The 22,601-nt window shown below is 33.5% G+C and overlaps 1 protein-coding gene across 5 annotated transcripts in view; it reads right to left on the reverse strand.

The window, feature by feature from the left end:
• The window catches only part of LOC18442737 (sphere organelles protein-like protein), a 42,761-nt gene extending 36,951 nt beyond the window's left edge, over nucleotides 1–5,810 (reverse strand). For all 5 annotated transcript variants that reach the window (XR_016056742.1, XM_088868558.1, XM_020672562.2 and 2 more), the window contains exons 1-2: nucleotides 5,539–5,810; nucleotides 3,320–3,384 (exon numbers count right to left, since the gene is read on the reverse strand). Coding sequence is in view for 4 of the 5 variants with exons in the window: in XM_088868558.1 (XP_088724684.1) it covers nucleotides 3,320–3,384; nucleotides 5,539–5,730 (257 nt within the window). In the remaining variant the exon portion in view is untranslated. The remainder of the gene's footprint in view (nucleotides 1–3,319; nucleotides 3,385–5,538) is intronic.
• Between the last annotated feature and the right edge of the window lie 16,791 nt (nucleotides 5,811–22,601).

Here is a 22,601-nt window from a genome sequence, read left to right on the forward strand (position 1 = left end):
ATCCGACATATTGAAGTGGGTCACAGCATTCGAAAATTTTTATTTTGGACTTCATGTCCAATCAACGACAAATCGCCAACCACCTGATTTCACATTTGATGGTCAATAATGATTGTGACTTCCTTATATGAAAAGTAAATGTTGCCCAAGCAATCAATATACATATAGGATATACATCTATAATAAAATGTTCTCCAAGCAATATATATACATATAGTATGTGTGTCAAGCTACTTCTAGGTCCGCTTCCTAAACAATGCTCCTAAGGTAGGGAGCTTCAACCATGGCTGGATCCCAAGCTCCAGCTCACACTCTTGCTCCCAACAACTATGCAGAAAGCCTGAAACCTCACCTAGCAAAAACCAATTGTTTTATAACTCAACTAACTTTACAAAAGGGTGAGTAGTGTTTGACAAACCAAAGTCCAAAGCATAAATTGTTGGATTCCCGTATATACGGTAGGTTTTCTGCTTCTGATCCTAAACCTCATTCCCATTCCCAAACCTTATATCTCATTGTGACGACCTAACTTTTGGAACAAAAAAAAAAAAAAAAAATTTAAATTAAAAAAATTAATAATACTAATAATAATATTAATGGTGTTAATAGAAATAAATACAAAATAAATAAATAAAATAATAATTATATATTAGTAATGATAATAATAATAATAATAATTTTATACCATTAAGATATTGCTACTTTTATATTAACAATAAATAAAACGATACTATTGTTAATATACTTGAGGGTTCAATTCTATTGGGTGGACCTTAGGTCTACCATCTTAAAACTTTATGTTAACACTCCTCTTATCTCGTTGTAAAACACCTTGCATCTGAGGTGTTTCTACTTTATTCGACTCTCTCTCTCTCTCTCTCTCTCTCTCTCTCTCTCTCTCTCTAGCATGGTTACTGTTTATGTTTAAGAATGATAAATATGTGCTTCCTTTTAAAGAAGATTGGGGATGTGAAAAAGTAGGAGATTGTCGATTTGGTATGCAAGGTAACTTTTGCATACACTACTTTCATTTGCTCCTGTAAATCACAATCCCTATTAAGTTGATTTTATATGCTTTCTTTCCCTGGAAAAGATTCTTCATTCATATCGAGTCTCTGAATAAAGTACCGATGTTTTTGTGTGGGATGGAACTGATGCTCCCCCAATTTTGGAGTTAATGTACGTGACTTCATTATCTTGAAAAATAATCCGTTCTTTTTAAAAATGAAATGAAACAATTACTTCTGCTTATTGTCATGAATTTTAAGCGCGATAAATTTTATGCGCAAGCGACCTCATTATTTTGAAAAATAATCTTTTAATGAAATTGTGATATTTTATCTATGTTAGAAATTTTAAATGTTGTAAATTCTTAAAAATAAATTTATTTATTTTTCTTGTCTATTGTTAAAAAATTTTAGATACTGTAAAATTATTAGAATTAAATGTGATATTTCTGCTTTTAGTAAAATTGTGAGATTTCTTTCTACTGTTTTTTAATATTTAGACATTGTAAATTTCATGTGCAAATGACTGCCTTATTATTTGAAAACTGATATTTTTGCAATTAATTATAGCATTGTCTGTGAAATGTTTAATTGAAAATTGACATCCCATAAATTGTGATAATTCCGTATTCTTGAATTTCTATAAGAGTTTTTTTCTATACATATTAGATTGGCAATTATGCTAGAATGTCTTTACGAACTACTACTTTTCTAAATTTGAGCCCAAAATATTTGACTGGTTATTTTTGAAATGTTATTAAAAGTGACTATTATAAATGGTTTCAATGAAATTCATATTAATAATTTCAATGATATGTTGAGTACATGATATTGCTGCTTTCGAATGTTTAAAGAGATTTAGAAATACTTTAAGTATGCAAGTGGACTAATCCGGTTCGCCGGTGAGGTATAAGTGGACCTATCCGGTACGTCGGTAGGGATTATGTGGACTCATCCGGTACACCGGTGACGTATAAGAGGACCTGCAGGGATTAAGTGGACTTATCTGGGACGTCAATAGGGATTAAGTGGACCCATCAGAACGTTAATGGGGTATATAGGTGACCTACTTGGGATGCCAATAGGGTAATTTGTGAAATCCCTTGAATTATGGACTGCCATTAAAATGTTATATGCATTTCAATTATTCGGATTATACTTAATTATGCATTTTTTAAAGTGAAACTGTTAATGAATTTATGTTAATAGATCTCCTTTTTGAAAATATTGATATCTTTGAACCATGATTATTTTTAGGATTATGATGATCACTTACTGAGTAGCCAAACTCATCAAATTATGGTAAACATTTTTTTCAAGATAACTGCAGTTTCATTTTGAGTGCTCGTCAGGATCAACTCTGAAAGATATTGTAGTTGTGCTTAAACTTTCTTTTGTTACTTTGTAAGAATTCGCCACTGTAAATTTGTCCTATCAAGAGATGTATATATGTTTTGATTGTCACATCTCAGGAATATCAGTATTGTAAATTCTTGGGGCGTGACACTCATTCTCCTCTCTTTTGCTTCTCTTTCTAAATGTAAGCGTTCCTTGACCCCCACTTCTGTTCCCTCTCCTTGGCACTTGCTTTCTATACAACTATAGTTCAAACGAAAAGTGATGGCATTCAAATATGGAGGACAGGGTCAAACTGTGGAGCTAATGATTACTAGATTGCAAATACACATTAGGTAAAATAAGACTACAACGACAGTGTGGATGACAATTACGTCCCATGAAACCTTCCGCAAAGCCGACAATTCATTCTGCAACTTAGCTTTCTTATTGAAAATGAGATAACCCATATTAGGGATATCAAAGTAAGCAAATAAGGCATGTCCTAGAAGGTAAAACATTTTCAAAAGTCGAGTCACAATGTTGAATTGATGGTTGCGTGGCTTCAAATTCATACTGATGAAAATATTCAAAGAACATACAGCAAGAACAAGTTCTCACACCAATGAAGTTCTAATTTCCCAGTAGAAACATTATGCATTGTGGTGTTTTGAAGAATCTATAATTCTTAGAAGCTGCACCCACAAGTGATCCGTGTAGAAATGTTTGGTGGAGCAGAAAGGTAAGTTACTTAGGATGGGACTATATGAGAATATTGATACCTAGGAGTAGGAGCATCAACATTGGATAAACATGCTATGTTTTTTTTTTTTGAGAAATGTTGACTAAATAAACATTCTATGTTTTAATCATCAAGAGTGTGCAGGATTAGATAAAAAAAAAATTGAGTTATGGGAGAAAAAAAATACTTGAATCAACAAGCACAAAAAGAAAAGATGCAGAAAAAATGAACTAACCTGATAATATCCTTATCCTTTAAAATAGCACTAGATTCAAAAGATGGTAGAACAAAACCGTCCATCTGCAAAAGCAAAAGCCAAAAAAACAAAAGGGTTAAAAGCAGCAAAAGTGTGTCGGCTAAGAAAACTCAGCAGCAAGAATGAAGCTAAAGTGAACAGCCAAAGGAATTCAGTCAGCATAAATCACAGACAAAACAAAACATGTTAATGATCATTAAAAAGAATATATGATATCATACAATATATCAAATGAGATAGATGAAGGAAAATAAATTGAAAACAACCTGTCGTTCTTACAAAATTGAAAACCTAGGAGTCAATTGAAACATGTGTTTCGTTGTTAAAGGCCTAGTTTCTACAAACATATCACTATCCCCCAAAATTGTCCCAAATTAGTGGTGATATTTCACAAAAAATGCAGCCATGTTGCTCACAAATACTGAATAAAGCCTACTAGAGACTATTCAAATGTCATTTCAACTATCTACTAAGTTAAGTTTGCAGATCTGAGTAACGGCAAGACCTCTCATTGTTCAGATAGATGTAGGCATTTTTATTAACGGATCAAGTTCCAGAACTTCTTGCAAGCACTTGAATGGGAATTTTGGAGAAAGATTGCCAAAACTTACTAGCACTTGATCTTGCCAATAAATTATTGCCACAACTTCTTGCCAGACTTTTTTAGTGAAAGATTGCCAAAAGGTTTAAGAATTTTTCAGCCAAACATCTTGCCAGCACTTAGGGGATGTAGTCCCTTGTAGAGTCAACATAAATGGCCAATGAACCAAGTTTCTATGGGAGTACCCACCAAAAAAGAAGAAAGAAACAAAAAGGCGATGATGAGGCTAAAAACCATTATGGGACCCAATTTATAACACAAAGGGATGAAGAAGAATCTAAGCCTCTCAAATAGGCAGAAAAGAAAGGGAAGTCGAAAACTAGCACTGCAAGTAAAAAAAGGTAAGAGAGAATTCTTGCAAAGTTTTCCTCTTTCCCTAATCACATCTAGAGAACAGACTAATCTAAAAAGTGCCTACATCTATATAAACTCTGCAACAGTCTCCAACTTCATGTACAGCATAGTCATGTTATTAATGGAGCAAAGTCGTAAGATGTAGTCTCAACACGACGTCAGGGATGGATCTTCGGAAAAGAGATGAGCTGAACAGACATTTGCAATCTTTTATGAAGTCATATAGTGTCTCAAGGTGCTCCATCATGCAGACGTATAGACACATAAGCTCTCTCTTTCATTAGACCTCAAATCCACCCTAAAGATGCATGCATTTCATCCAGTTCCACTCAACAACCATTAGTGGGAACACTCTTAGAATCATTAAAGATGTCGCAGTCAAGTGAGGAAACTCCCCCACAATAGATATGCTTTTACCTTAAGCGCTTTAAATATCCTTTAAAAAATCATACAGATATAAATTGATTTCTAATCTATATTTACATATGAACAGATCCATTTTAGGGAAATTTTTTAGCAGTCTTTGTCTCGAATCAATAGTCATCCTTAATTCTCCATATGCAAGTGTTAAGGAAAAAAGAAGTGTTAAGTCATATCCTTAGCTCCATATTCACACATCTCATTAGAGAAGAAATACCTTAACTACCTAACAAGAATTCAACATTACCAGCAAAGGCCCCCACCTTCTATAGAACCACACAATCCGTGTTAATCAGCTAACAAGTTAAAGGCTATTCAAGTAAAGACTTGCACCAATGCTTGATTTGCACTACAAATGCAGTAACCACTCTACCCTCATCACAGAGGGCCAAGCATAAGAATATTTATCATCCACTAAACATGCATGCTTAACACCTCTTACATATATGCATCTGAATGTCCATTCTGACCACATAAACTCCACATTTAACAGCTTGGCACAAAATTCCTCCAACCACATGCATATATGCTCCGATAATTATCACTCAATTAAATTTAGAGGCAACAATGCGTGTGGCATTTCCATTCTGCGCATTGCGGCAAGACGCTTGGGAGTAATCTCTCCCCACCCTGTCGATGAACAAATGAATTTGAACAAAGACAAGCAGGGGAAAAATAATAACCCATTCTATTTCATTTATAAACCAAGAATTTACCCATAATGTATAATAGGTCCTAGGATAAATTTACAGGGAATAAAGTTCCATGCACTTAGATAAGAATTGCAGTAGCTGAGAAAAATGTGGAGAGAGAGAAAATATACTGAAAGGAGCAATCGATGAGGACAAGTATTTTGGAGGTTGAAAGTATGAATGAGATGATGAGAGAGGTGGGCGATGGTGGTGAGGTTTGGTGTGAGAAGGAGCCAACAGCGTTTCAGTCCCTCTGCTTTCTGAGACTTGCTCAGGAGACGGTGACCTTCGAACAATACACGGATCCGCACTGCTCCTTCCATTTCTCTCTCCTCCCTCTCTCCTTCGCGTGCGTGTTTGAGCTCAGTAAAAACCCTGTTAAACCCTTACGGTGGAGTTCAACGAGAGTGAGACCTGTCAAGGGAACGCTTTTATACCGGACATTTATCAAAAAACAAATTAACTTATGAACTTCTCAGCGTCTTAATCATTTGCGCTTCGTAAGTTTCTAAGTATTTGACCCTTGGTAATTTTTGTTTTTTAACGAATTTTATATGAGATCATTTATCTTTGTTCCAAAATGATGTCACAATTATTTTTAGAGAAATTTACATATGGACATCATTGGAATCAATTACAAGGTGGGATCACATTGGTCCTAAATTACAGGAGGCACTCCCCTCTAGCGTAAGTTGTCCCTGTCCACAATGCCTACACCAAGAGGTTTCTTTTTTTTTTTTTTTCAAGTTCTTTCCACTAGTGTCCAACAATGAGGGCATTTCTCATTGCCGGACAGCTGCTCTCATTTGTAAAATAAAATAAATAGAAAATAAAAAAACCCAAATCAATTTTTCTCTTTGGAAAAAAAAACCCCAAGTTCATAAAGTTTGAATTTTTTTTTTCGAACTTTAAAGGTAATTAGTGGCACTCTTATAACCATTTGGATTTAAAATCGGACAACGGTATTTGTGACCTCCTTGTACTAAAAGTAAATGATCTCTTTGTATATATTTTTTTTTATTTGTAGCTTCTTTAAATTAAAATGTTCAATCTTTGTATCTAAGGTCTTGTTTGGAAGAAAATTAATTTTATGTAGACTATATTATTTTGTTTGAAATTATTAGTTATTAGTTATAAGGGGGAAGGTTATAGTAAGCGAATGAAAGTTCAATCCCGAACTAGATCGCAGTTACTGGTGAGGAGAAGGGCCAATCTTTATCAACTATTGGTGATAGAACTAAACTTTTAATTTTATTTATGTCAGTTGCAAGCTGGAATGTCATGGGCCTTTAGGGCGGGGTGGAATCTCAGATATTGGGGTTTTAAAAGGTCAACATAATCTTGGTCTTCTTTTCTTATTGGAAACTAAGCTTCTTGATGAGTTGAGCCATATTTGGTCTAATAAGTTGGGATTTTATAATAACTTTATTGCCAATGAGATTGATGGTAGATCCAGAATTTTAGGTCTGTGGAATCCTTAATTTACTCAATCAAAGTGATGGATGTAAATGACCAGATGATAACTGTCAAGGCTACTCGTATACGTAATGGAAATATCTCAGTTGTTTCAAGGGTATATGCATCCAATTTTGTGTCCCAAAGGGCTATGCTTTGGGACAATATGAGGGTTTTAGGAGCATCTATTATTCTTTTGTGGTTGGTATTTGGGGATTTCAATACCTTATTGGATTCCTTGGAGAGAGTGGAGGGTAGTAGTTCGTTATCTCAAGATTCAGGTGATTTTTCTCAAGTTATGTCGGACCGTGCTCTAGCTGATCTTGGTGTAGTCAAGGGGTGGTTTTCTTGGTCTAATAGCCAGTTGAGCAGGCGATGCATTAGAAGGAGGTTGGATCGAGTATCTTTGCATGATAGTGTACACATGGATCCTTCTAATGAGACATTTATGTCAAAGGAAAAGGAGTGCTAAAAAATTATAGACTCTTCTAGGCTATGAGGAAAGATTCTGGAGACAAAAATCATGGCAAAACCGATTAAAGCATGGGGACTCCAATACTAAATATTTCCATTTATCTGCGGTGGTTAGAAGAATGAAGGACATAATTATCTGCTTGAAATATTAGAATGGGAATTCTTTGTCTACTAAGGTTGACATTAAAAATCATATAATTGGCTATTTCGAAGATCTATGAGCTCATAAGAGCAATATTGACCTCCATATGGTTGATCATTTCTTACCACTATCTTTTCTCAGTTCTTCTCAAAAGGAAAAATTGGTGGATGTAGTAAATACGAAGGAAATAAAAGTGTGCATTTAGGACATGAAAAAGGAAAGTGCCCTAGGATCAGATGGGTTTTCAGTGGAATTCTATAAGTTTGGATGGGAAGTCATTAAAAATGATATGTTTTTTACTCTTAAGGAGTTCTTTACTAAAGGTAAGATTCTTAACCAAATCAACTCCACTTTTATATGTTTAGTTCATAAAGTGGATACACCTAGAGTGGTGAAAGATTTTCGACCTATTGGATTATGTAATGTCTTGTACAAAATTATTAGCAAACTAATTTCTAATCATTTTACGAGTTGTTCTTGCTAATATTATTGATCCTAGGCAGGTTGTATTCTTGAAAGGTAGCTTATTACAGATAACATCCTTATGGAAAATGAATTCATGTCTCTTTGCCATAGGAATTCAGTTCGGCCTAAAATGTGTCTACAAATCGATTTAAGCAATGCTTACGATAAGGTTTCATGGGATTTTATTGTGGGTAGAATGCATGCTTTGGGTTTTCCTGAACTATTTGTTTCATAGGTTCAATTATGTATTTCCACAACTTCTTTTTCTATTTTGATGAATGGATCTCCCAAGGGATATTTGGAGGCAAGGGGATCATCTATCCCTATATCTATTCTTGTTGGTTATAGACTTCTTTAGTAAGAAGCCTGATTGTGTTATTTTTCAAGGTATTGTTCCCAGGGCGTTTCCTTTTGGGTGTGACTATGGGATCTCTCACTTTATTTTATGCTGATGATGAGCTTATTTTCTATGAGCCATCTATTTCATCTACCATTGTTATGCGAGAACTTATTTCTAAGTTTGAAAATAATGCTTGTTTGATTTTGAATTCTTCTAAGAGCAAGGCTTTTTTCTTTGCTGCACCATGGGGAGGACAGGAGAGAATTATGAGGGAGTTAGATTTCCTCGAAGGATCTCTACAAGTTCGTTATTTGGGGCTTCCTTTATTTCGTGGACATCTGAGGCATAGCTATTGCCATGGTCTAGTGGGTAAGGTGTTCGGTAAGATTGGGTCATGGTAGCCTTTATGCCTCTCATAGGCAGGTCGTCTTCAGCTGCTTAAATCTGTACTCGGAACATTAGCGGTTTTTTTATTGTTATCTTTCATTCTCCCAAAGAAAACATGTAATATGATAGAGAGACTACAAATGAACTTTTTATGGGCCGGTGAAGTAGAGAAAAACAGTATTCATCATGTCAAATAGAGGACAGTGTGTCTCACTCAAGCTAAAGGAGGTCTCGAACTACGAGAAATGGTGGATTTTAATATTGCATGAATGATAAAGTTAGCTTGGAGGATCTTGGAAAACCCATCCTCGTTGTTGGCCCGGTTCTTCAAACATCGATATTTTAAAAATTCTTCTATATGGGAGGCTGAAGCAGAAAGATGAGGTTCTCATGCCTGAAAGGGGATTTTACTGGGCTTATCGCATTTGAAAGATAATGTACAATGGAATATTGGTAATGCTCAGATGGTGGATTTTTGGGTGGATCCATGGTTAGTAGGTTTGTTACTATCCGAGTTATATGGTAATGCCATTCAGGAGGACATGGGGGCTGCTACTGGGAGAAGGGTTTCAAACTTTATAAGAGGTGCACCTCAATCTGGGGACTTGCCACCTTCCACATCTGACTCTTTGATAAATATATAGAGGGAGGTTGAGAATTATATTCTTCCACTACAGTCCAACAAGGATTTATTAGTTTGGATTCACTCTGCTAATGACTTATTCTCTATTAAAGGGGCATGGGATTTTATTAGGTACCAAGGTTCATCACAGCCTATTTTCAGTGCATTTTTATCTTCTAAATGCCACCAACAAGTAAAATGGTTCTCATGGCTGGCCTTGCATAACCAGTTACACACTTGATTTTGATTGCAGCAGCGGGGCATGCAGCTGGATTCCTTATACCCTTTTTGCAGCAACCAAGATCACAACCTTTTCCATCTATTATTTCAATGTACTATTACTCATCGAGTATGGAGATCATTAGCCTGGAGACGAGGAAAACGGTTTGTCCCTAGTATTTCTGCCCCTGAATTACTTAGGTGTTAGTTGCTTTTCAAGTTTAAATCTAATGGACTCCGTAATATCTGGTCTTCAATCTTTCTTACTACTATATGGTTTCTATGGGAGGAGCGCAACATGTCAAGATCCACCAGGAGGAAGCACCTTGTGAAACATATTACCCTACATGTTCAGGCACTAACAGAAGTTAAAAAGTGGTATTTCCACTTATCATAAAAGGCCATCCTTAGTAATCTTCAGATAAATTGGCGTCAACAGAAACCAAAATCCCTTATTCATGTGGCATGGTCAATTCTTGAGGCTCATAACTATAAGCTCAATATCAATGGTGCTTCCTTGAGAAATCCAAGATTAGCAGGTGGTGGTGGAGTCCTCGGAAATAGAGAGGGTGGTTTCATTGCTGCTTTTACAAAGCATTTTGGTTTTGTATCTAATAACCATGCAGAGTTCTTGGCCCTTGAAGAAGGAATTTAGTTGGTTCACAAGAGAAATTGCTTTCCAATTCAGATGGAAAGCGATTCGGCCCTGCTTGTGGATCTCATTCATAATCGATGTCGTGCTCCCTGGCGATTATAGACGATTGCAGATAGTTATCGTTCCAGACTCTCTACTCATCTGTAGTCCATTGCATATATTTTTTGGGAGGCTAATATAGTTGCTGATGCTCTTACTAAGAGAGCATCTGCTAGCCCCGCTGCTACTGTGTGGTGTCGTCGACCAACATATTTTCTTTCTTCTCTTTTACTACATGAACTGGCACAACTACCCCATTATAGGGTTGTACGTTAATTGTTTTTCCTTTTTCATTTATTAATGAATAAAGCTGGTAGGGGCCTTCTCCCCCACTGACTTACCCAAAAAAATCTTGCATTGTATATAATATTACTTAAGTATTTATCTTTGTAATGATTTACATCTATATCTTTTAGTTATTTTTGGCTAAAAACATATGATGTAGAGCAAATTACTTTGAATAAAGTAAAAAAAAAGTTTTTAAAAAATAAAGTTATATGTAAAACTTCCTGTAAATTTAACTTATATAACTTTATAAAGGACACAATTAAAAGAAGAAGAAGAAGAAGACGAAGAAGACCCAAGGGAATAAGTATGCAATATTGTTATTGTGAGAGCATGCTAGTTCAGTGCATTGTTCCACGTTACATTTGTTCCCAAAAGATTATATGCTCCTGCATTCACTCTCTTGAGTAAAACTCATTTGATGAGCACTCTAAAGACCCCAAATTTTGGCAATAGAACCTCCTCAACCTAGAAGCCAAACTTAACAACATGAGGTAAATTTATTTGCGCTACCTAAAAAAAATAGGGTATGGTTTGTATAAGGTTGAGGCTTTAGACAATCAAAGTAAGTAAGGCACAACTTCAAATAGTATCGGAAGATGTAGTTTCAATATCGAAAATCTTTATGATGGCCTAAAAATTTATTTCCATATCTAATTATAGAATTTAAAGCTTAAAAAATAGTGTAGATCAAGAAGATCTATGAACACTTGAAAATCTTGAAGTTGACAGTCTAGATAATGCATTAAATAATGGAAAAAGTTTATATAAGGTTGCAACCTTAAAATGTAGAATTACAAATGCGCATCAAAAATCTATCGAAAAAGATAGTTTTAATGTTGAAAAACCCTTTAATTGATCATCTTGACATCGAGATTAATGAATATGAAAAAAAAAAAAAAGATTTTAAGTTCCAAAAATAGTGCATCTTGCAACATATTATCTAGACCGTCCATTTTCAAGCATTTAATATGTTTATAGATCTACTTGATTTTAACCATTTTTGGAGTTTAAAATTTTATAATTAGATATAAAAATGGATTTTCAGATAATTCTAAGGATTTTTTACACCAAAATTATATGTTATGATAAAATTTGGAGGTGTGCCTTAATTGGATTGTTTAAGATTGCAACTTTATTGAAACCACACCCTTAAAAGATACGCTATTTCTAAGATTTAAAGTCAATTGATATTTTATGTCCATGTGTCTCAAGGTTGATGATCGCATTTGAGGGTTTTTTGGCATCAAAACAATTTCTAATGGGTTTTTGAGGTGCATCTTAATCTGATTGTTGAAGGCCTCAAACTTTTTCCCAAAACAATGATATCAAAATATTTAGGAGCTCAAATTCCTATTTTAAAAATACCCATTTCGCGGTTCTAACCTGTCCCAAAATTTTATTTAATGAAATCCTCTCAAGTAGGTCTTTTACCTAAGGGAGCAAATATATAATATCCTCCTACAAGAGCATGGTATACTAGTCCTCATCCCGCCCTCAAGAGCATACTTGAAGCTTTTGATTGTGATTTAATTTGAATCAATAGAGCTAAAGCTTGCATTTGGGTTTCAACTTTACATGACCTCCAACATTTTTCATAATTATCGTAAGTATATCTTACTTTTTGTTTATTTAGAAAAAAACCATCAATTTTCACAGAAAAAAACCATCAATTTTCATAAACTTCGCCTACACCTTTTTTTTTTTTTTTTTTTCAATTTTGGCTTTTTTTTTACCAAAATAACATTCACGGTAGTTGTATTACCGTGAAGCACAATTACAGTACTTAAGTACGATAAAAACTGACCCATGTTATACGACATTACCTAAAAACTAACCCATCTTATAAAATTAACCAATGTTATACGGTATTTTAGGGCCAGTTTGGATGTCAAATAAAAATACCTTCACATTGAAAAAAATTGTAAGTTTTTTAACCTTAATTGAGAAATATAATCTCAATATAATGACCTTTTTTTTATTATTCTGTTGGATTGTTTGGATGGTGTGTGAAAATACAATATTTCATTTGCTCAATATCTGTTTGGCGTTTGCGTTCTACCCTTCCAACACTGTCACTATGTTCCCATTCCAAAAGGTTTTCATGGGGGATCCCTCCCATCAGTCAAAAATCTGCGTTCTACCCTTCCAACCTCTCTCTCTAAACCCTCCGGTAACTTAACTCTCTCTAAAAATGGGCTCTGTTTTCCATAAGATAGGGGATGGCACTGCTAGATTTTGTGCCACCACCATCTACTCCATCCTCAACGCCATAATGCTTTTCTCTCTCCTCCTTACCAACGTGTTAGCTCTCTACACCTTCCCCTTCCCTGCTAATAAAACCCCCTCTCTCTTTCTGTCGCCCACCACCAGAAGAATTTCTCTCTCATCTCTCGTCAAGTGTCTCTCATCCTCTCTTAAATCAACTCCTCTCAACACAAGCTAGCTTAGATGCAGAAGGAGCTCATTGGGTTCGAAACCCTAGATGTCTCTCCTCCTGGTTTGCCCTTTGAGCTCAGCCTTTGCTTTTAGGTAAGGACTCGAGATTGGGGATCACATAGATAAAAGAAAGACTTATATGATCTTTTATAGGGAAATATATATATTTTTTTTTTTTCACCCCATTTTTTTGGCAAAAGACAATTTACATGTGGTCTTTATTATAATAAGATAAATTTTAAAATAAATCAACATAACAATAAAACCAAGATCTTAACAACTTGTTGCTATTGAAACAACTATATATTATACTTGAGAATAAAAGATAAGATTGCAAGAAACTAAAAGAAGAGTGCCGGAGATTACCTCAATCAGGCTTATTATACTCCAGACCAAGTCACCATCATCCGATAGCACGGGATCAACGGTCTAGCTTCAATCTCGAATTGAGAAAACAAATTTTGGCCAAGCCACACCAATGGAACATGAGCCCCTTTGATCACAAACTTAAACCCCAAGTGAATTCTCTTAGCAACCTAGTATGAGAGAGATGGATTCTCTTTTTTGCTAAACCTTAAAACCCTTAGCCATAAATCCATATTTGAGAGATATGATAGAGAAGAACTCCATTACCTAAACCCTTAGGTTCTTTCACAATGTGGGAGAAAGTGATCAAACATGAGAGAGATAAACTTTCTTAAGAGAGAGATAGAAAAATAAAGTGTAGATATTTTTTGGTAGAGACAATCCCTTTTTATAGGCTTTGAATAAGATTAAGGTTTTTTTTGACTTGCCTCTTATTGTGAGATTAAACATAGACCGTCGATCAAATGTGACTTGTGGGGTGAGAGATCTGAGTCATCCGTTCCATAGATAGGCCATCAACATTATGGAAGGTGCCTGGACCATTATCCTCCATTCCTTAACCATTTTTCCATAAATAAAAATTAGATAAATTAAATCTAATTAAAATATAATGCAATCCATAATTTTTCACAAAATATTTCAAAGATATATCAAATCAATATACATTTTTAATATTTGGTCAAAATATTCCATATCTCATTTGACCACATGCAATAACATCATATTACCAAAACATAAAATAACTTAAACTCCAAGAAAAAATCCAATGGGTGGGGCGTGCCACGCATGTGTGGCACATGTGGGCCCCACCCACTTGACACATTGTGGGCCCATGTGCACTATGGGCCCGTCCATGATATTTTATATAATTTTAAATTATCAAAAAAAAATCTAAAACATTATTTGAATTTTACAATTTTGTAAAATCAATATCTTCATTTTTATAAGTCCAAAAAAAATTATAAATAAAATATCAAATAACTCATAAAAATTCAAATAATAATTCTAAAATAATTTTTATCATCCCTGTCTCTGTAGGCCACCATCACACATAAGGATCACATAGTCCATCGGCTCACCCATTCGGGCATATTCTCCGACCTCATCAAGGGTTAACCCATCAAAACCCTTCTCGGTTTGTTCTTTATGCCCAGGTAACATGAGTTTTTCCTAACCAACTGACCTAGATCGTTAATTACAGATCGGTATCAAAAAACCATCGTTTGTTTAATATGGTCTACGAGGGACCACACTCCCACTGAATTCATGTTCCACTATATCATTTCATTTTACAAGCACTCATAAGACCTTGAAAGGCCACATAAACCCAACAATAGATGGTTTCAGCAGTTGGGCATGCCTACATAATTCCATTGATCTTCTCTCTCAGCACATGAATTATAAGTCAGGCCACCAATGCCCAGATGACTGGGATCTTGCTCAAAAGCTCATGCTTAGAGGCTGCGAGCCACTACCAAGAAGGAGATGCTTTTAGGGAACCAAGATGCTCTTGCTCAAGGTGTTGATATATCCTCAAAAGTTTTGCACACCCACGTTGCAGAAACCCTAATTCGTCTTCTTTTTCCTGATGAAGTTGTTGGTTGTGGCGAGAATGGAGAGATTGAAGGCCATGGCCATTGGGTATAGAGAGAGCAGGGTTTTGCAGAGGAAGTTTGGGGTCATGGCCATTGGGTGTAGAGAGAGAAGGATTTCGCAGAAGAAGTTTGGGGGTGAAGGGAGAGAGGAAGTTTGGGGCCATTGGGTGTAGAGAGCGAATGGTTTTGTATATGAAGTTGTTTGGGGTGATGGGAGAGAGAAAGTTTGGGGCCATGGCCATTAGGTGGAGAGAGCGAAGGGTTTCGCATGGAGGAGAGAGAGAGAGAGGCATGAAATGCGACTCAAGCCAAAAATATTCAAGTCTAACTTGAATTTGTTTGAATTGCATTTTTTGCCATGATGAGATTTTTTTTCTTTCAATATAAAAATATGGCAATAAAAATCTGGTAAAAGCGTGTAGTTGTCAAAACGGTCAAAACTCATTTTAAAAGATTTTTGGATTGTAATCCAAAAATATTTCAATTTTAGGTACATCCAAACTAGCCCTTAAGTACTGTAAAAACTAACCTATGTTATAAAGCACTCGAAATGCGGTAAATCATTTTCTCCTTTTGTTTAAATTTATCTCCTTCATCTCTCGTTCGTTTTATGTTTATCTCTTCTTTCTCTCTCCAATTCTTTTTAATATTCATATCTTCTTTCTCTCTCTTTGTTATTTTTTATCTCTTATTTCTCTCTCTAATTCTTTTTGTATCTCTTCTTTTTCCCTCTAACTATCTTTCTTTCTCCAAGGAATTTGTATAACAACTTGTGCGTACCTTACTCTCCCCAATAAAAACGCCTTTCAAATCCATCCCCTATGAAAATTAGATGGAGTTAGATTTGTATCGTGTTGGAATCGTGATGGAATGTATATTTCTGTTTATTGAATCACATGAAACTTTATCCAACTCCATATACGTATGAAGGAGGGATAAAGAGAATTTTGTACTTCAATTCGAATTGGCTACAAATGCAAATGGAAATGGTATTCCAGTAACAAGGATTCTAGCACTTTTTGAGTTTAGCTTTGTTTTTGAAACTCCATTCAATCCCATCCCCTATGAAAATTAGACGGAGTCATAATTGTATCGTGTATGTTGAGTTGATGAAGTAAGTAGAGAGAGAAAGAAAAGATAAAAAAATTAGAAAGAGAAAAAGAGATAAAGTAAGGAGAAAAGGGTTTACAATATTTCAAGTGCCGTATAACATGATTTAGTTTTTATAGTACTTAAAATGTCATATAACATGGTTAGTTTTTACAGTACTTAAAGAATCGTAATTGTGCGTGAAGTTTATTTTGGTAAAAAAAAGCCTAAAATTGAAGAAAAAAAAGTGTGGGCAAGGTTTATGATAATTGAAGGTTTTTTTTTCTTCTAAATAAAACGAAAATTAAGGTATATTAGTACTAATTTCCCTTCATTTTTTAATTAGAAAAAAAGAAACAAAATAAAGAAAGAAGGAAACCACAATTATTGACCTCCTCGACCATTCGTCCGGGAGAGCTCTCATCAATGGATGCATAACCAAATAACTAAAAGTAGTATTTTGAGTTAACAAACAAAAATAAATAAAGGGATTGTAAGCTACAAGACTATTTACTTTTTGTACAAGGAGATCACAATCACTTTTAGTCATTGGATGTGAAATCCAATAAATAAAAAGTGCATTACAACATTTGAGAAATTTTATTTCGGACTTTGTACCCAAATAGTAACACATTCTCAACTACCTAATTTCAAATCTAACAGTTAATGATAACTGTAACCTCCTTGTTTCAAAAGTAAATGGTCGTCTACATTTCCAAAAATCAATAGGGATGAAATATGAATAATATGTAAAGTGTATAATTTTATGCTAGCAATGGTTGGTTAAAATCCCTGGCTTGATTTCTTGGTCTTTAAAAATGCAACAAAAACCTTACTATTTTTGGTAATTCTAGAGAAATTCTTTTAGAAATATCTTGCCTCCTACATAAGCCTATGTATATTGTTCACCCCTAGAAAGACCATCCTAATAGTTCTCCAGGCCACCCTCAATATTTTCTCAAACTTATATTTTTTCTTTGATTGTGTAGATCACTAGTGTTCTTTCATGATTATATGGTTATGAATTCATATATTAGAATATTCATCATCTTACATGTTCATATGAGAGCAAGGACATTTGCACCATTGGGCAGAACCCTAACAAGAAGTACTTGTAGGACCTCAAATTTTGGAAATATGCCAACCAATAAAGAAAGATGTGAATACATCATTGTATCGACTTAAACAAGAGTAATGATCTTATGAGACCCTCACACATCCATGTGTGTAGAACCCCAAAGTATCACTATTAAATTTGATATAGGTCTTTAAAAAAGTTATCACATGGATGTAGAACTTGACTTTTCTAGAGATCTGTGTCAAATTTAATGATGATCTTTTTGGGGTCCTGCACACATGGGTGTGGGTGAATCTCATAGGATCATTACTCCCTAAAAAATAATGCCCTAGGCATGTATATAGACTACTCAATATTTAGACGCTCAAATCTAGGTTTTTTTTGTGCTTAAAGTTATTTTATATTTGGGAAATTATCGAAAATATACCTTAATTTATGATTAATTGGATAAAAAACCTCAAACTTTCGTTTACCTCATCTACATTCGTTTTCCTCATTTTTGGCTTGTTTTTTTTACCAAAATGACATTTACAGTGGTCTTACTACTGTAATACATATCATTTTATATGGTATTTGAAATACGGTAATAACTTCAAGTAATATTACGGTACTTCAAGTACTGTAAAACTCTGCCCATGACCGTGAAGCCAATTAGATAATTTAAGTACCGTAAAAACTAAAATCTATTATATGACATTTTTTGTACCGTAAAAACTAACCCATCTTATAAGGCACTTAAAATGTTGTAAATCATTTTCTTGTTCTGTTTATATTTATTTCTTTCATTTCTAATTCTTTTTGTGTTTATCTCTTCTTTCTCTCTCTAATTTTAATATTTATCTCTTCTCTCTCTCTAATTCTTTTTTTATCTCTTCTTTCTCTCTCTACAATCTCATCATCGTTTCCTTAAATAGATCATGTCCTCTGTTTTGCAAAGCTGAAGTCAGTGTTTGATTACTCTCTCTAAGGAAACGATGATGAGATTAGAGAGAGAGAAAGAAAAGATAAAAAAGAATTAGAGAGAGAAAGAACAGATAAATATTAAAAAAAATTAGAGAGAGAAAGAAGAGACAAACATAAAAATAATTATAGATGAAAGAGATAAACAGTATGAGAAAAGGATTTACCGTATTTTAAATGCCGATAACATGGGTTAGTGTTTACAATAGTTAAAATGCCGTATAAGAGTTAGTGTTAGTGTAAATTTATGGTACTTAAAGTACCGTATAAAATTCTCTAAGTATTATGGTACTTAAAGTACCGTATAAGATGCACTAACTATTACAGTAATACGACTACTGTGAATGTCATTTTGCTAAAAAAAAAAAAACTAAAAATGAGAAAAAAAAGGCGCAGACGAGAAAAACAAAAGTTTAAAGTTTTTTTTCCAATTAAACTTAAATTAAGATATATTTACAATAATTTCCCTTTCTATTTTTATTGACCATTGTCATCTGATTGCAAAGTGGACAGAACATTTCAAATCAAGAAAATCCTCCAAAGTAGTTCATTTTCTTGAGGTGGTATGTGGATTTTTTGCCCGCATTGGGGCACAATACATACTCTCATCAAATAAAAAAAAATACAAAATAATTATTTATCAGAATAATTGGCCTTGAAGCATATTTTATGAACTTTTAATTAAATAAACAAATAAATAAATGCAAATGAAATGATTGATTGTTAAAAATAAAATAAGGAAATATATTTTGTGTTCCCATGGGAGCAAATTGTAAACATGGTCTCAAGGGCCAAACACTTTCAAAGGGCATTTTAGTTGATCCCAAAACTTTCATATGATATTTATTGATACGAGTGATCATCATGATAATTATTTTGGTAACCAATCTAAATAATAATTACTTTCATGCACTAAAAGCGATCTAGTTGAACATCTGCTCTACTACTAAATTGCGGGAATCCATTTGATAGATGGTGTCAAATCTTCGTTTTAAGGGTACAAAATCAATTTCTATTTGTAAATTAAGTATTTTACAAAATATTGGGTTAAAAAAAGAATCCTCCTAATTTGTAATTTGTCAGTGTGTATCCTATTTGCTCCTACAAGATATGCTCATAAGATAATCCTATATTGATGCAATTTCAATTTTTTTTTTTTTTTATATTGAAATTTAAGTTTAGGGTTATTTGGGTTTTCTAGTTTTCTTTTAGGATATTGGTGTCTTATTTTGTCCTAAAAAATTGAGGGAAGGAATTAGAAGCTTAATTTATAAAATATGATAGGCTAGGATTTAATATTGATTAGGGATTTTTTAAAGGAAAATTGGGTTTCAGGGTTTTTCTTCTATAAATATCTAACTATTGGACAACAAAAAAGATGAGAAAGAAGAAACATATGTTATGGGTCTTGTGAAAACTCTTTTTGGTGTGAACTACTTTGAAAATCTTTTGATAGGGTATAATCTCTTTCTTTTATTTTTATTTTTAAATTTTTGATTTATTTGTTTTATGTTCTTATCTTACTTACCTCAATTGTTATTAGAACTTAGAAGATCCATCACAATAGTACAAAAATCCACTCTTACGATTAAGGATATATTCCTACAAATTATGGAGGGTGTGAAGCAATAAATTAAAGAGGTATAAAAATAGCTATAAAAGGTATTCATGTTTATCATCATCATTATTATCAGATCATTTTCCCTATTAATTGGGATCGACGACATGAATTCTGGTCTGCTATTCTGTTTTATTAAGGGTCATACCCTTAGATAAAAGGTATTCGAGATGAGGTCCACAAATTTCAAGGAGAGATTTAGTGAAAGTAATCAACAGTTGTAACAATTAGAAATTATTTATTATCAAGAAAAGGGTACTCACAATCCCATAGATTCGGTACTAAATCTCATACTAGGGATAAATCGAGTTCCAAGCTTAACCATGGATGTCGATCATATATGTAATTGGCAAATTTTGAGGTAAAAATCACGATTTGAGGAACATCAATGTGATTCCTATATCAAAGTTTATCTTCCAGTATGGCATGAGGACCTTGAAAGAGAAAACAAAATGATCTTTGACATCCCAAAGTTTCACTTGTTAATTGCACATAAAATGTTTGATTAATTAATTCATGTTAAAAAAGACAAAGTACCCAAATAAACGGTGGGAATTCATCACCATTATTCAAATGGCCTTTGAAGAACGTGATGAATGCAACAAAAGCAAGGTAAAATTTCTTCCAACCCTAGGAGAATGGGAGAATCAATTGTTTTTTTATTTCTTATTCTATTATTTTTTAGAGATTAAAATTTGGATTTATTTTGGTTTTCTAGTTTTATTTTAAGGTGTTTATGTCTTCTTTTGTTTTAGAAAATTGATGCATAAATTGAAAGTTTACCCTCTTTTTTAAGGCGGAGGATTATAGTTTAATATTATTTAAGGTTTCTTACAGAACGAGTTAGATTTAGATTTGAGGATATTTCCTCTATAAATATATAATTATTGGACAAAAAAAAAGGAGAAGAAACAAAGAAGATTTATTTTAGGTCTTGTGGAGGAACTTTTTAGGGTGGACTACCATGCAAAACCTGAAAGTTGGCATAATCTCTCATCGTTTTACTTTAGTTTTAGTATTTGTAATTTTCCCACCTTTTTTTTGGGTAAGTCAGTGGGGGAAAATACCCACATCCGTTTTTCATTAATTAAATAAGAAAGGAAAGCACATTTACCATATAATCTTATAATAGAGCAGTTGCGCCAGATCATAAAATAGCAACGAAGAAATAAAATCTGGCGGACGACAATGGCAAATAGTAGCGTTGGGGCCAAAGGATGCTCTCTTAGCGAGGGCATCAACAACCATAGTTGCCTCACGAAAGACATGTGTAACAGACTATCTATGTGTAGTAAGTCTAGTTCAGCAATTATCAGCGATCGTTTGTAACTGCCATGAAGCACGACATCGATTTTAAATGACTACCTACATCATGCATCAACACCACAATTTTCCCTACTTTGTGTAAATAATAAATAAAAATAAATAGCAAATGATAAATCAACACAAGAAAAAGGAAAGAACATTGTTGGTTTCGAGGATCCAAATTGTCACCGGGACTTATCCGACTCCAAAGCTCTCAATTATTCTTTATTCATCTCTTTTTAATACTAAAAAAAATGACTTGAAACTAACAAAAAGCTTCAAACCAATGCACTTTATGACATTAAATTTGGGCCATCAATTTGGTGTCGATCAGATCTATAATTTACTCTCAATTATTTTTTATATATATCTTTTTAGGGCAATGATTTCATGCAACTTTTGTATAGTAATATGATGCAACAACCTTAAAAAACCATCTTATGGCCATTTGTTTGATCCAAAATTTGAAATATACACTTTATTCATTCTAATGAACAAAAAAACAGAACCTAGAAAGTATTTTTTTAGCCTAATTAACATAGGCCGTTTATTTTGGTGAGACGCTTAGATCTAAGCCTTAGAAGGATTTTTTCATTTCTAATTTTTTTGGATGGATTTTATTATCATTAGATGAATAATGTTAAAAACGAAAAAAATGATTTTGAGTTTATAAAGGCTAAGATCTTAAAATTCACAAAATGAATGGTCTAGATTCTTTTTTAGATGGGACTCATTTTGACTATATCTAGGGTTCAAATTAAACTTTTTTTTTGGGGGGGATTGATTATTGAGATGAAGAGAGTGTATGGATGAAATTTGAAGTCATACAAATACCACAAACATAGTTTTGTAAAAATGTTGTTGCATTGTACTATGATACAGCTGTTGCATTGGATCATTGCTCATCTTTTTACTACTAAAGAAAAATAACTTGAAACTAACAAAAAGCTTCAAACCAATTCACTTTATGCAATTAACTCTGAGTCATCAATTGATGTCGATTAGATGTATAATTTCAAGATAAAGAATTTATTTTTCTCGTCAATAAATGTTTACATTGTGAGATTATTTAAAACTTAAAAGTCACAAAAAAACCCCAAAACTAAGTTTATGATGGGAAAACGTACAATTTGGTTATGCAGAACCACCACATACATGCTCCACTGAAAAATTGCAAAACTCTCAATGAAGTGAAATGACTTACCTTCAAATACAAATTATATTGTATTGCATCACTGTTTTTTTAATTTGGATTATCCGAAATAACTACTTTTAGGTTTTCTAGATATATGTTGCAAAAGAAATAAAAATGACAATGAAATATGTTTAGATAAATAAAAGGGGGGATATTTTGTTGGAGGACTTTTCTTTGTACCAAATATTAATAAAAAGATATTAACGTCATCTCTTTTAAAATAAGAAAAAGTTTATATAAGGTTGCAATCCTATATGTAGAACTACAGATGCATATCAAAAATCTATCGGAAAAAGTAGTTTTAATATTAAAAAACCCTTTGATTGATCATCTCGACATCGAGATGTATGACCATGAAAAATAAAAAGATTTTAAGTGTCATAAATAGTACATTTTACAACATATTATCTACACCGTCCATTTTCAAGATTTTCATATGTTTATAGATCTACTTGATTTTAACCAT

The sequence above is a fragment of the Amborella trichopoda genome, chromosome 6 (genome assembly GCF_054954075.1).
Source record: "Amborella trichopoda isolate Santa Cruz 75 chromosome 6, AtrichopodaSantaCruz75HAP2 v2.0, whole genome shotgun sequence".
Classification (NCBI taxonomy): Eukaryota; Viridiplantae; Streptophyta; class Magnoliopsida; order Amborellales; family Amborellaceae; genus Amborella; species Amborella trichopoda.